At 36.8% G+C, this 15,621-nt stretch overlaps 1 protein-coding gene across 1 annotated transcript in view; it reads left to right on the top strand.

Moving 5' to 3' along the window:
* Window positions 1-15,621, top strand: part of PPP1R42 (protein phosphatase 1 regulatory subunit 42) — a 30,130-nt gene that overhangs the window by 12,762 nt on the left and 1,747 nt on the right. Inside the window, exons 5-7 of the mRNA XM_015559551.1 lie at window positions 4,133-4,250; window positions 8,718-8,849; window positions 10,983-11,142. Of these exons, the coding sequence (XP_015415037.1) occupies window positions 4,133-4,250; window positions 8,718-8,849; window positions 10,983-11,142 (410 nt within the window). The remainder of the gene's footprint in view (window positions 1-4,132; window positions 4,251-8,717; window positions 8,850-10,982; window positions 11,143-15,621) is intronic.

The following is a 15,621-nucleotide window of genomic DNA, read 5'->3' on the forward strand; positions in this document are numbered from 1 at the left end:
AAGAAAATATCAGGCAGACAACTGGATATAGAGGACAGAGCTCAGTGGATAGTAGAATTCTTCAGCAAATTGGTTAAGTAGTCACTGACTAGATATGTAAGTATGATGAAATGCTCAATGTGGCATCCCACAAAATCTGGTTGTTGTTCTCACGTATAGATGACCCTTACTTCTTTGGTGTAATAGATGTTTTACTAATATCAACATGGACATTCTCCTTTTTCTGAAATGTCTGCATATACATGAAGAATATAGTCGGTTAATGAAGAAAAACATTTTTCTAGCCATGATTTTACATTTTGCTGTGGTCCAGGGAAGAAGAAAAAACCTCTGAGAGGAATAAACGTAGACTATGGAAAAGGAAGAAACTGAATTGATGCCACTCCAGTTTCTGCTCCCCAGAGAGAGCACCAGTGCTGGGAAACATGGTGATGCACCATGAGGGGGTTTTATAGTGCCATCGCCACATAGTCTTTGGGTTTTTTTCCTCTTTTAAATAGGTGGTTTTACGGCTGCCCTATCCAGGCAACAGTCTGCCACGTATAGCACTTTTTTTATGAGATGTTTTCTCTGTTCTCAAAAGCAACTTTTAGAAAACAGATTGTTCATACATTAGGGATTCTTATGGTCAGAAGGTTGTTCCTTGTGGGGTTAGAGATTCATGCAAGATGCAGGGCGCCTGAAGAATGTGGACTCACACAGCCGTGAAGGGGGAGCGGTCAGTAGGGAAGTGCTCCATAGAACTGAGACTGAGAAAGTCTGAGATTGGCAATGCAATAAGGCGATAAGGGATAAATCTCGAAGTTCTGGTTCAGAAGCCCCAGGCTGCAGGAGTGCCCAGTGATTAAGGAAGCAGAGGCAGTGGCCTAGACTCATAACTCCAAATGTGGTCCTAGGACCAGAATATCAGCCTCAGAAATGCAGAATCTCAGCTTCTGCCCCAGACCTAACAAATCAGTAACTGCGTTTAAATAAGATCCCTAGGTGATTCTTAAGCACATAAAGTTTGAGACGCACTGGTGTGGACTACTCTTCCAAGAAGTGTATGATGATGGGTAAGAGACAGGATAAAAACCAGGGGAGAAGGAGACAATGAAAATAGAAATGAAAGAGAAGATTCCAAGAAGAGGAGGCCTGTGGAAGAGGGGAAGGGATGGAGAGAACTAATTAATTTAGAAAATGAGGTGGGACTCTTGGTTGAGAAAAATGTGAAAGAAGAAAGGAAGTATGAGACCCAGGGCGGATAAATGAGAAAACTCTGTGAGTGGAGGACCCAATTCTTCCCAATAAAACTGGTGGCAAAGTCAGCCCTTGAGGAGGAGGCGGAGAGGTTAGGCCAAACAATGCTCCATAGTTTAGAAACTCCTTTCTTTCACTCACAGCGTTCTTGTTTAAATGACATTCACTTTTGGTTAAAATTTCTTTGCATTTTTTTTCTGTAGCTCCTTAAATAGGTATGCATCAATGTATTAAAATATTAAATACTTTAATGACCATTTACAATAAAACTTTTGCATATCTCTAAGTAGTTGGATGAGCCATGAACTTCAATAGGGCCAACGTTATATAGCTTACTGGCACTATTAAATCAAATAAATATTATGGTTACAAAAATTTATAAAACGTGAAAAAAATTTAATTTATACCTAAAATTTTTATGTCTGCAAAATTTGCTAAATAAATAAAATGATGTGAAAAGTTCATCTCACAGTCAGAAATATGTGATTTACTTCATTAGTTTTCTAATGACCATTTATCATGAGGTAAAGTATCTTCGAGTAAATGGTGGAAATAAAAGTTTTGATGTGTTTGCCTCATATAAACTAAATATTTGATTTATAAGACACCAACGAATGAACAAACCAATATGGCCTGTCATGTTTTTCCAGTTTCTAATTTATTCAACCTCTGCTCAGTATTGATCCTGACAAGCAGAGTAACCCGAAGATGAATTTATTTACTCCACAGTTTAGTCAGAAACAAGCCCAAAATTATAGATTTTCCCAAGCAGATGATGACAGGCAGTCAGGGGGATGACAAATTGCTGTCTTTAGATTTAGTTAAGACAGTTGGGCCAGACGTTTCCGATAAAAATTGGAGCATGCTGGTCAAATACAGGTTCGTCCGTGGCCATCACTAATTGTAGAGGGAGCACTGCCAGTGCTGCCGGCGCCCATACAGGAGCTCAGCGCCAGCCCTGCATGGGAAACAGAGCTGGCTCCTCAAGACTTTGCAGCACTCCTCTAAGTGATAGCATGACATGATCATTTATCAAACAGAGACTGTCCAGAAAAGTGTCTGCTCCCTTAAGTAACTTATTGAAGAATAGGAAAGTGAAAGCATTTTATTAAAGACAGGAAGGCAATGAACAACCAGAGCGTATCCAAAGGGTAATCATATTTCAGCACAGGATTAGTTTAGTCTTAAATAAACATGCACTGGAGGGAGTATGTCGAGGGTCATTTATCAAGTGAGGGACAATTAACAAAACTCCACAGGACTCTTTTATCTATATAGATGTAAAGTGCTCTTATTGTTATTATTACTGAACTTTTGGATGATGGGACATTGTATTCAACACTAAAAAATGCAATGCACAATTCCTTCCTTAGAGGTTTTTAGACTAAGAGAAATACAGAGAAACTCTCACATGAAATAATTATGGCTGTATCAAACACTGTCAAACAAATGCTGTAGAGAGGAGGGGGAGGGAGAGGGAGAGAGAGAGAAACATCAATGATAAGAGAATTATCAATTGGCTGCTTCTTGCATGCCCCCCACTGGGGATCAAGCCCATGACCGGGTATGTGTCCTGACCAGGAATTGAACTGTGACCTCCTTCTTCATAGGTTGATGCTCAGGTACTGAGACACTCCAGCCAGGCTAATTTTCATTCTCTTAATTTTGGTCAACAGAGAAGCTTCTGATGCACTGTCATGTAGTTGATTTATAAGAAAGCTCTCTTCAAAAGTTATAATTTCATCCTTCAGTCCTGAGCCCTGGATTATGCTCTCCACAGAATTATCAACATTTATTTTTATTAGCAGCAAAATATTTGCTTTAATGTTTTGTCCTATTAAAGGTAGTTTTCCTTTGGCTATTGAATTTTTTAAAATCAATTCAAGGCTATAGAGTAGAAAAACAGTCTCTGAATTGCTTGTTTGAAGTAATTCATACAGACTAAATTTACCTGATTTCAAAAATTAAACACAGAACTTTATGACACATGTAAGAAATAGTCCAAGTATATTTCACTTCCACTAAATATCTAAAATAAAATATACATATTAAAAATGAGGAAGGAAAGCAAGGAAAGGGACAAAAAACAAGGCATTGAACAAAAGGGTTGTGACAATGGAAAAAGAAACCCAAATTGGGAGAAAGAGGGCAAAGTGAGAGAGCAGGTTCTTAAATGTATTAATCTTTTTTTCTGACATTCATTTGGATTGTAGACCATGGAATAACTTAACTACTCCTTGAAATATCAATTAGATGATTTTCTTGTAACTATAAAAACACACAAATGTTTATGATATACATAAAACAAAACTGTACCCACATGACCATTAAAAAAGAAATCCCTATGCTCAAACAAAGAAGGCCAGAGGATATGTGACAACACACTGAAAATGATCTTTGGGTGAGAAGCATGCAAGTGATTTTTTTCTCATATTTTCCCCTTGGCCTTTTTACAGATTTTTAAAATAAATATGTATTCTTTTATAAAATAAAAAGGAAATATTGTTTGCAATGCCAATGGACTGCTTACTCACTGCTCCTTAATTGCCTTAATCTGGACACTTCCATAAATTCCACCAAGAATAGAGCATCTTCTGCAGGATGGATGGCCAGAGGGGCAAAAGTTTTTTCTGAACCTGGGTCCCTTTAAGGGACTATGACAAAGAACAGTTCCATGGCCCCCAATTCAGGACCTCATTTTCTGCCTTCTCTTTAGCCCCCTTCCATTATTATTACAGACCATTATATCCAAAAATAATTTATCATACACCTTCTAAGTAGCTAACACTAAGCTAGAACTCCACAAAAAACAGTAATTACCTTTATAAACAATTAACTGAATGAAAATATATTGATAATTATGACATTTTTTCTTTTTCTTCTATAATTATAGGATTTGGAATTTTTACTGAGCAAATTGATGAAACTGTGGAAAATGGATCTAAAAGGAAATCCTGTTTGTCTCAAACCAAAATACAGAGACAGATTGATACTAGTCTCCAAATCACTGGGTACACATTTATATTAATATAATTTTCTGCGAAAAAGAGACCTGGTTCACTTTTTAGTTAACGTAACAGCAATCCTTCAGAAATATAATATGTCATCTGGACCAACTTTATGGGGGGAGGTAAAAGAGGGCATAGGGAGGTTGAGTGTTGATAGGAGGGTACTTGACTCAGGGTGGTGAGCACACAATATACCGATGATGTATTATAGAATTCTACATCTGAAACCTACATAATTTTATTAACCAATGTCATCTAATAAATTCAATTTAAAAAGACAGTTTTTAAAAGATCAACTTTAAATTCTATGTATTTTTAATAACAGCAAAAGTTAAAATTGAGAAAGAATAAAATATCTGCTGTTCAGAAATAATTAATCGAGGCACCAGATACTCTTCCTTTAAAAAAAAAAAAAGAAAATGTGGCTGTTACTAACAAAAATGGTTAGTCATAAATGTGTAGAATTTGCTCACCTTTTGCCAAATTCTCTTAGGCACAAATCCTCTGAAGATCACGAGCCTCTTTAGCTTGGTTCTGTGGACCAAGGTTTTCACTGCTGACACTTGCCAAGTGGTGCCCTAAAAACATATAGGAGTTCCTTTTATTTGATTGAACGTGCAGCAGGATGGGGAGTCCTTTATGAGACCCTAACAATCATAACATTCCTCAATATGCACTATATCGGGGACATGGACCAGTAAGGGACCAAGTTATATAGCATCGGAGAGACAAGGCTGGCCTCTCCCAAAGGAGATTCATGAGCCAATTTCCTATATCAGAATTTCAGTGACATGGGTATAAAAACTATGGCAAAACTCTTTCAAAGCTCATAGTTGTAGTAAACCTTGATTAATCATAATGCTAGTGCAGTGATTCTCTTGGGGGAGGAAGGGACTGACACGAGGGCATGTCAGAAATATCCAAGAGGGTTTTTCACAATATTCTGCCCACCCCTTACCCCACCAGCCAAGGGTAGGGAACAGAGAACAGTCATGTGTAATTTTTAAAGCTCTATAGATGATTCTGCCATGCACCACCCCCAACTGTCTATCTCCTCCTCTCTCTCCCCAGTGCACACAATTGTATTTGTCTACTTTCCTTAGGAAGCAGAGTAATAAAGTAAATACAATTAATGTTTGATAATTAAGAATCTTCCAATGTTCATGAACCATTTCTGGAAACATTTCTCATGATACAGTACCATAGGCAATGCTGTAGCAGATACGGAGACAAGTGTACTAATTTCCAAGTAAAGAGAATTTATTCAAAGTTTAAAAAATAAATCTTCCATAACATATTTTATGATTATAAAATGTAATACATATTTCTTCTAGAAAATATAGAAAATAAATATTATTCATAATCCTGCAAAATCTATTTAGACTTTGGTATGTGTCCTTACAGTCTTTTTTTTCTATGTATATATACATATATAACAAATTCTCTTTGATTTAGCTCATTTAATTTCCTTGTTTTTCCTAATACAAAACCAAAAAACACACACAAAACCCCACAAAGTTAATTGAAGGCCTGATTTTATATGTCCCAGTAAAAAGAACTGTATGGAGCCATTTTCTGTTTTGTAAGTAACCCGGCCTTATCAAATAGATACTTGTTTACTTAGTATGATGGAAGCAGATTTTGTGTTGAAAGCAGCTCATTAAAACAGATCTCATGGGTCTCTGATCTTGTGTCCATTACCTGGCTTCCCCTTCTGAACCACCTCTACACCTAATAACCTCAAATGAGATCATTTGCTAAAAGTGAGATAGAATCAGATTTACTGAGACATAATCTAGTCATCCCTCAGCTTTGTCTGAAACATTAACATAAGGAAGTGGGATTATGGTAAAAGATTTAGGTTTGTCATTCCTTATCCTCATAATAGATGTTTTAAAAATATGTACTGACTTACACGTAACACATCCAAAAATATACTAATAAATTACACAATTAATAAAAACATATCTGGCAAAGATATCAATATATACCAGTACAAGTGGTTGGGAAAACTGAGTGTAAAAGAATGACCTTTAATAATAAGTTATAAGTACTAAGATATATAATGATAAAATATTTTGCCAATTTCTTACATTATAATTTGGAAAGTGCTATTATTCAGTTAAAATAAGTACAAGAGACAAGCTATGGAAACAATTATACTTCTAGAGTTTATGGTTCTAGTTTATATTTCCAGTTTCATCACTTGATTTGGAATATAACAATATTATAGCTCATATTTAAGTGGCAATGTTAATATTTTCAGTAGTACAATTAATATTTTATCAGGAAAATTATCATTTTCCCTTATAAAAATATGACCCAAAAAATGTTTCTACATCCTTTCTACATTCTGGAATCTAGCAGAAGACATTACATGATGATGAGAGAAAATATATTTAATTTTTTAAACTGCTATATAAGGAAATTTTGCTAGAAAAGATAACATTTTATCTTTTTTTTTTAAATATATTTTATTGATTTTTCACAGAGAGGAAGGGAGAGGGATAGAGAGCCAGAAACATCAATGAGAGAGAAACATTGATCAGCTGCCTCCTGCGCACCCCGCACCGGGGACGTGCCCGCAACCAAAGTATATGCCCTCTGACCGGAATCGAACCTGGGACCTTTCAGTCCGCAGACCGACGCTCCATCCACTGAGCCAAACCGGTTACGGCAACATTTTATCTTAATGTTAATTGAAGGTCACCTATATTTATGTGATTAAAGTCACATAAAATATCCTATAATTTTATAGTACAGTATATCATATACAATAGAATACTGTCAAAGATTATTAAAAATTGAGTTTAAAGAAAAACACAGCCCTAACTGGTTTGGCTCAGTGGATACAGCGTCAGTCAGCCTGCAGACTGAAAGGTCCAGGTTCGATTCTGGTCAAGGGCATGTACCTTGGTTGCAGGCACATCCCCAGTAGGAGGTGTGCAGGAGGCAGCTGATCAATGGTTTCTCTCTCATCAATGCTCTAACTCTCTATCCCTCTCTCTTCCTCTCTGTAAGAAATCAATAAAATATATTTTTTAAAAAAGAAAAACACAGTAAGATGCTCATGATACAATATTTAAAAGTAGGCTGTAATGCTCTATAAATAAATTCCAATTTTATATAATACACATATATACATACTTAGAAAACAAAAAATTGCTAAGAAATACACTAAAGTGTTATCAGCCCTAGCTGGTTTGGCTCAGTGGATAGAGCATCGGCCTGCGGACTGAAGGGTCCCAGATTCGATTCTGGCCAAGGGTACATGCCCAGGTTGTGGGCTCGATCCCCATTAGGGGGTGTGCGGGAGACAGCCGATCAATGATTCTTTCTCATCATTGATGTTTCTATCTCTCTCCCTCTCCTTTCCTCTCTGAAATCAATAAAAATATATTAAAAAATAAATTGTTATCAGTGATTTTTAGTCATTATTTCTGGTGAAATACAGGCAATGTTAATTTTTTTATATTTTCCAAATATCTTACAACATACAAAAATTATTCGTCTAATTTAAGATGCTTAATTTGCAAAAAAAAAAATTTAAAGGAACAAAATGTAAAGATAACTGAAATCTCTATTCAGAGAACCAAGAGCGCAGCTATGCGGGTTGTTCCTATTATATAGCCTATGTCCTAGGATATAATAAGCATTATTAATATATGTGCTTTTAAAATACTGTGTTACATATATAAATCCTCTTAGTCACTTTAAGATAAAAATATTTTGCTTTTTCCTAAGAATAGCCATAATGTTATTTAAATAATTATAGATGATATTTTTGTTAGGTATGACATTTTTGCTTTTTAAAATAATAATATAGCCGAAACTGGTTTGGCTCAGTGGATAGTCTTAGAAGGGTGACCATACATCAAATTCTGTTTACAATGATTATCTTTGTCAGTGATGAGAAGGAGAGATATGGATAGTAATTACATCCATGTTTTTGTTTTTCCCCCATCATGTTTCAGTTACTTTTATTTTATTTTATTTTTTAAATATATTTTTCACATTGTTTTGGCTTTGATGAAATTTAAGACAGTTTAAGTAAACAATTAGGCACAAAATATATTTTATTGATTTCTTACAGAGAGGAAGGGAGAGGGATAGAGAGTTAGAAACACTGATCAGCTGCCTCCTGCACACTCCCCACCGGGGATGTGCCCGAAACCAAGGTACATGCCCCTGACCAGAATCGAACCTGGGACCCTTGAGTCCGCAGGCTGACGCTCTATCCACTGAGCCAAACTGGTTAGGGTTCAGTTACTTTTAATAAGCACATATTCTTGTTGAAATTAAAAATAAAATCTAGACAAAAATACATGTTGTGTAAATAAGTATTTTAAAAAGAAATTTATTTCAGCATATAGAGTAACAAGTTTGTGTGCCCCTGAACAAGAAATATATATATCTTACATATATAGTGACATATCTATATTGTATTTTAACATATATATTTTTATCTAGACTGTCTTGATGGAAAAGAAATTAAAAACATGGAAAGACAATTTCTAATAAATTGGAAAGCATCCAAAGATGCCAAGAAAATCAGTAAGAAAAGGAACAGTAAAAAGGAGGATGACAGTATCTCTTATATAAGTAAGTAGACTGCCATTCATTAGTTGACCACTTCTACTAGCAAAGGGAATATTCTCCTCAACAAAAAATGTGCCATGAAACGAGCAAGTTTTTGTTTAGATTTTGTTTAAAGTTTTTGATTTTTTAACTTATTTACAACTAGAAACCTGGTGCACGAAATTCGTGCACTCGTGTGGGAGGGTGTCCCTCAGCCTGGCCTGTGCCCTCTCGCAGTCCAGGAACCTTCGGGGGATGTCCAACTGATGGCTTAGGCCTGCTCCCCCCGCATCAGTTGGACATCCTTAGTGCTGTTGCGGAGGTGGGAGAGGCTCCCGCCACTGCCACCGTGTTCGCCAGACATGAATCCAGCTTCTGGCTGAGGGTGCTTCCCCTGTGAGTGCGCACTGACCACCAGGGGGCAGCTCTTGCGTTGAGCATCTGCCCCCTGGTGGTCAATGTGCATCATAGTAACAGGTCACTCCACCTTTCAGTCAATTTGCATATTAGCCTTTTATTATATAGGATTCCTAGGAAATTTAACCTGTAATGTTTATATCTGAATATGATAGCTGCTATCAGCTAAACCTGTGTTTAGTTCCTACTATGTAAACAGAGCCATAAGGGTGGGGGAAAATGTGTACTTTTCTATCTGCCCAAAGTGTACAGTATTAGTTATGTAAATGGTGAAACAGCACCAGCTAGTTAAGTGTGAAACCTAAGTCACTAGTACTAGTATATTCATTTAGCAACAGTGCAAAAATTACATTTTTCATCAGGATAGAAAATCAAAATGCATCACAACCACTTCTGTGACCTACACTCTGTGGCATATCTCCTTTCTTACGTACACATCCCAACACTTGCATATTTTGATTATAATATGCCTAAGGTTGTTTTACAAAGGACATGCCAACCTCCCTTGCCTAAGTAATGAAACTAAATGTAGCTAAGTGTAATGGGTAACAACTATCTTTATCATCTTGGGGAGCATCCTAGAATTCACTCTTCCCAGATTCTGTAGTACACACATTGGAATGAGCCCCTTCCTCCACTGCCATCTCTATCCAAATGATGATACAGTTCTGAGCTTCTCAAACTTAAGAACAGTGACATCACTCAATACATGTATATAGCTCTATTCTTAGGTATGTGGCCAATAGCTAACGCTATAGTCTTTATGCAGACTGTTATTACTGCTCAAGAGAAACAGAAAGCAGGAATTAAAGTCTAGAAGGAAAAAAAAAAGAAGAAAAAAAGAGAAAAAAATAAAGTCTAGAAGATACATTTTAAAATCTACAATATACTTTCAGATGTCTAGAAGAGCTAAAAATTAACCTTTTAAAGACAACTCAGTATAACCAAGTGCATCATAAATGAACAGAAATTCTTAGAGAGTAATTTTTGTGCTCCCTGACCTTTTACATACTTTTGATAGCCTTGTGAATTTGGAGTTCCGTATTAGAGATATGTGCTAAGGTTATAAGGCCTATGACCTCAAACTTCAAAGGTTTTACAATAAAAATCTTGTCCTAAATAGAATCACATAACTATATAACTCAAAATTGAAAACAAAACCACTTTAACAAAATCCAAAATATATGCATATCTTTTAGTATTTATTTTTGTAGTGATTAGATGGAAACATTAATTTATTCATTTGATAAATGTTTACTGAGTACCCTGGATATGTCCCAGACGATGCTAGCCCCCGGGAATTAAAACTGATGGAGGCAGACCTCCCTTATAGGGAAATCACTGCTACAAAGGGAGAAGGACCTGTAACGATATGGAATGTTGAGTGCCAAAATAAAGGCATGAACATATTCCAAACACTATACATGACTAATCTACTCCCTAAAGTAAACACTATAAAAAAATGAGCTCAGAAAAGCAAAATACAAGGGCAGGTTATATATAATGTTGGTGTACCCATTTTGTCTGTGAGCGCTGACTATAAATTTTCCTGTGTAGGTTTTTATGTATGAAAGCCTATGATATTTTATCTTGGATATTAATTTTTTATTGGTTTTACCATGGTTCTATTTAACTTTACTTAATTCCATTTCATAAAACATAATTTTAAATAGTCTAATGCTATGTCTACAATTTAATTATTAGTTTCAAAGCAAAATGCTTTTAATTCTTTGTATGCAGGTACCTTTGAAGCAATGCATCACATAGTTCCTGTTTATTACCCACAAGTGGGTAAGCCAAAATTAGTCTTTCTCTCTGATGCACAAAGACACATTGCCAATGAAAATGCACCTCTAGAAAGCTCCCAAGATAATAAGCCTAAAATTATTGAAGAGACCAGGTATGTTCTGTCAAATATTTGTGCGATTTGCCTTTTGGGGGGAAATGGGACACTCTCACTGTCAACACCACAGAGGAAGAGAGGCCCTTCATCTGTCTCTCATAATTCACTGTTTTTCATTCTTCTTGGCCAAGCACTGCCCCTCCCCACCCCTGCCCCAAAGAAAGAGTTAACTGTTGCTTAGCCCAAACAGTCACAAAGTTGAGGTGGAAGAGTTAGTTCAAGAACCTAAGGTTTTGGTTTGAAAGGGCACGTACCTGGGTTGCAGGCTTCTCAGTTGGGGTGAGTGTGGGAGGCAACCAAATGGTCTCTCTCTCCCCCCACCCCCACCCCGGCTCCCTCTTTTCTTTTCCTCCTACCTCCCTCCCTTCCACTCTCTCTAAAAATCAATGGAAAAAATATCTTCCAGTAAGGATTAACAACAACAAAAAAGAGCTAGGAGTCACGACTAGACACTGAGGTAGGCAGGTAACTCAGGAAAGTCCCAGAAGCAGCAGGAAGAGATGTCTGAACAAGCAGGGACTATATCAAAGGTGCTGAAGGCCCAGTTGATGAGGGGTAGTCCACTGAGTGGATGACTACAGCAAGGGTAGCTGGTAGCAGGAAGGAGGGGAGAGGCTGGCTACTTTCACCACTTCTCCAAACCAAATGTTCTTAACTGGTGTCCCTGGAGGAGACACAAGTGCGTTAGATCCTCACAGGGGCTTATGATCCAAAAAACAGTTTAAAAATCACTGTAATCAGAGGCAGTGACATACTTTGGAATAGATTTCCTTTTTCAAGAACTCTGCTGAAGGTCAGGTGGGGCTGTCATGCGAACCTCTTTGCAGGTGCCAATCAAGGGGTGATGACTTAGCATTCCTTAATGGGGCCACATGCAGAAGGCCCATGAACAACAGTGCTGCACTGTCCAACCACCATTCCCTGAAGGCTGGCTGGGGCTGACCAAGATGGAGGCTTAGGGGAGAGCGGGTTCTGAGAGTCTAGAAAATGCTTTATCTGGGAAGAGGAAAAAGAAGCCCTAGTTCGGGTGTCTGCCTCCTCTCCATTCACACACACATATGCACAAAAACTGGAAGCTGCATGAAAATGTGCTTTACTGCTTATGTACACTGTAATTACCATCAAAATGTTAGCCGGTTTGTCCACAGTACCCCAGCCATGTTTTTAAAGATTTACACAACTGGTGTCAATTCCACAACAGTGTTCTTGAGTTTTGTTTCTTGCCAACCATTTTGAAAGGTCTTGCTAGTACATCATATAGCATCAAGGTAGAAAATAAAATAAAAATGGACACAGCCTCAGAAAACAATGTTGGTAAATTCTATACTCTGCCACACACACTGAGATCAATTGTGAACTGTGACACATACCACATATTTGTAGCTTCAAGCAAAGCTGTAGTCACTAGGACTGCACTGACAAAAACAGCAAATAAATCACTCTACCCTCATTTTCCTTACTAGGAACACTAAATACAGAGCTAAATGCATTTTTAAAATATATTTTATTGATTTCTTACGGAGAAGAAGGGAGAAGGATAGAGATTTAGAAACATCAATGAGAGAGAAACCTCAATCAGCTGCCTCCTGCACACTCCCTACTGGGTATGTGCCCACAACCAAGGTACATGCCCTTGACCGGAATCGAACCTGGGACCCTTGAGTCCGCAGGCTGACGCTCTATCCACTGAGCCAAACCCGTTAGGGCCTAAATGCATTTTTAATACTACATATGCTAAGACAGGCTACCCTAAAGAAGCCAGCAGAATACAGGAGTTCCTGTGGGAAGAACATAAAGAATGTCCTACTATCAGTGAGGTTATGTTCAGTCCTGAGTCTTCAGTTTTATAATGTGAAAAAAATATTAAATATTTTAAATGTTTATTTCCTCAGGTGACATTTTTACTGAGGACATACCAAAATATTGTTTTGTTATTGCAAAAGATTTGTCTTTTTAAGTGGGAATATCAACTCTACTTCTTTTTTATATAAACGGTGACCAAATATATGATGGGATTTCATTAAGCTAGATTTTTAGGGCGTGCCTACTGCTAACATTTTCCTAATTTAGTGTAGAGCTAAGAGATGAGAATAAAGCTAGAATGTCAGTAAAATGTTAAAAACAAAATACCCAAAAAGAGAAAAAGAAAAAAAAATAACCAGCCCAAACACAAAGAATAGATTTGTTTCTAAAAAGTTGATTAAAGTTATTCCTTCCCTTAATTACGTTAAAGGGGAGAATGGGCAGACAAGTGGCCTACGGTCTACATTTAATATTCCAGGTGGGAGCCTACTCAGAGGTGGAAAGGAGCTTAGAGCTCTTCTTTCAAAATGCTAAGAGTATGTGACCCACACTCCTTTAAGGTTCCGCACGGTGGGAGCTGTGCCTGTACCCTTGTGGAACCCAGTGAAGCAACATCTGTGCAATGACAGGGGAATGTTTTCCACCTCCTCTATAAATGCGTGCAGTCTGTGCTCATGTATATTTACACAAGCCTGCTTTCCCTATAGGGAGGAAAAAGTCAGACTCATTGACGTTGTTTTTGACCCTCAACCTGAACTTGATACTATCAATGTACACTTTAATTAAAGATTAGTTCAAAACTATTTTTTTATTTAAAGGCTGATTCTGAACCAATGTCTTCATGGTTCATTTAAAAATAATATATGCTATTAAACAAAAAAATGTACACATTGCTTCTTTCTGTGTTTGTCACAGATGTTTCCTCTCTTTTCAAACATGTTAGGAGGTGCTTGAGCCTTAGTAATTTTAAAATAGACATTAAATGCATTTATGTATTGTAAATAAGATCAACTGAGACTACTGTACAGCACAATGCAATGAAAAAAGCAAATTGGTACTTGATTATTTAACTATCAAGTTTAAGCAATGTCAATAGAGTCAAATCATCTCTTTGGCTAATGCAAAAATAATAACTTTCTAGCCGGGTTAAATGCCCTTACTTAATTCAGATACCTTGAAGGAATGTGAATCTCTGGGGCCCATGATTTGCAGGAAATGTTAACTGAATGTTATTTAACTATCAATAAAGTACCTACTATCTTTAGTTAGACTATGGAAGCTTTAAATTTCTTTGTGTTAAAAATGAGCTTTAAAACAGTAAAAATCATTTGCTTTCATCACTATTAAGGTTATGTTTAAACAGTTGTAACAACAGATCTCCTATGTGCTTCAAGAAGAATCTTTAAAACTTATAAAATATTTCTGGTCAGAAAATTCTGTGATGATCTTATCTTAGTGCTTTTAATTTTGCCGTTAAAACCTCAGCCTAATTAATTTTACAGGCAAAATAAACTTAGATGTATCAGTAATGTAGGTATAATATTAAGATTTTGATTTGCAGTCTTCAAAGAACCCTTTTGAAATTAGGATACAACCTCCCTTCTTAAAAAAAACAATTGTGGTAAGCAACCAAGTTTTTAAAAGCAGTGTAAGGTAGCTTTTGTGACTTCTAGTCTCAACTCTGTCAGTGGCTTACTCTGTGAACTAGAGTTATGCAAGATCTAATTTATGAGATTTGTATCAGTTATTTTCCATTCTAATATGTCTATTTTGAAAGCTGAATCTTCATTACCTAAACAAGTTTTAAAAATCAGTAGAACCCTGTGAGATGAGAACACTGTCAGCCCCATTTTATAGGTGGAGAAGCCAGAGGAGCTACGAGTCACATTATTGCCATGAGGCAGAGCTAGGACCTGAATCCGTAACATTGACTCCAAAAGCCAAGCTCTCAGCTACTCTGCAAGGGGGTCTTAAAGACACCCTCAGGTGTAGGCAGGTAAAGGAAGTGAGGGAAGCGGGTGAGCTGTGATTGAGGTGAATTGGAGAGCACATGTCCAACTACAGGCAGCTGTAGGTCCTTGGCTCCAAAGCAACGTAGCCAAGCCTATACGCTCAACTTGAGATATCTAGCTGGCAAGCAAGATATCTAGATTGTGAAATCATCTAATTTTAAAACACTGCATCATTTTTTCCTTTAAAATATCTACTAAAATAGATTAAAAAGAAAAAATATGGTAATACTAGCGAGGACATGGGACAACTGGAACTCTCAGGCATTACTGGTGGGGATGCAAAAATAGTACAGCCACTTTGGAAAATAGTTTGACACATTCTTATAAAGTTAAACATTTACTTACCACATCCAGCAGTCCTACTCCTAGGTATTTTCCGAAGTGAAATGGACCTATACTCACACAAGAAACCAGACTTAAAGGCTACAGACTGTATAACTCTAAGACATCCTGGCAAAGGCAAAACCATAGAGACATAAAACAGATGAGTAGTTGCCAAGGCTAGGGGTAAGCACCAGGGAATTTGACGGGGAGGAATATTGCAAATCTTTATTGTGGTAGTGGTTATACGACTATACGTGTTTATCAAAACTTGTTAAACTATATAGTCAAAATAATGAATTTAACTATGTAAATTATATCTTAAATAATGAGGGAAAGA

Source organism: Myotis davidii, unplaced genomic scaffold (assembly GCF_000327345.1).
Source record: "Myotis davidii unplaced genomic scaffold, ASM32734v1 scaffold393, whole genome shotgun sequence".
Classification (NCBI taxonomy): Eukaryota; Metazoa; Chordata; class Mammalia; order Chiroptera; family Vespertilionidae; genus Myotis; species Myotis davidii.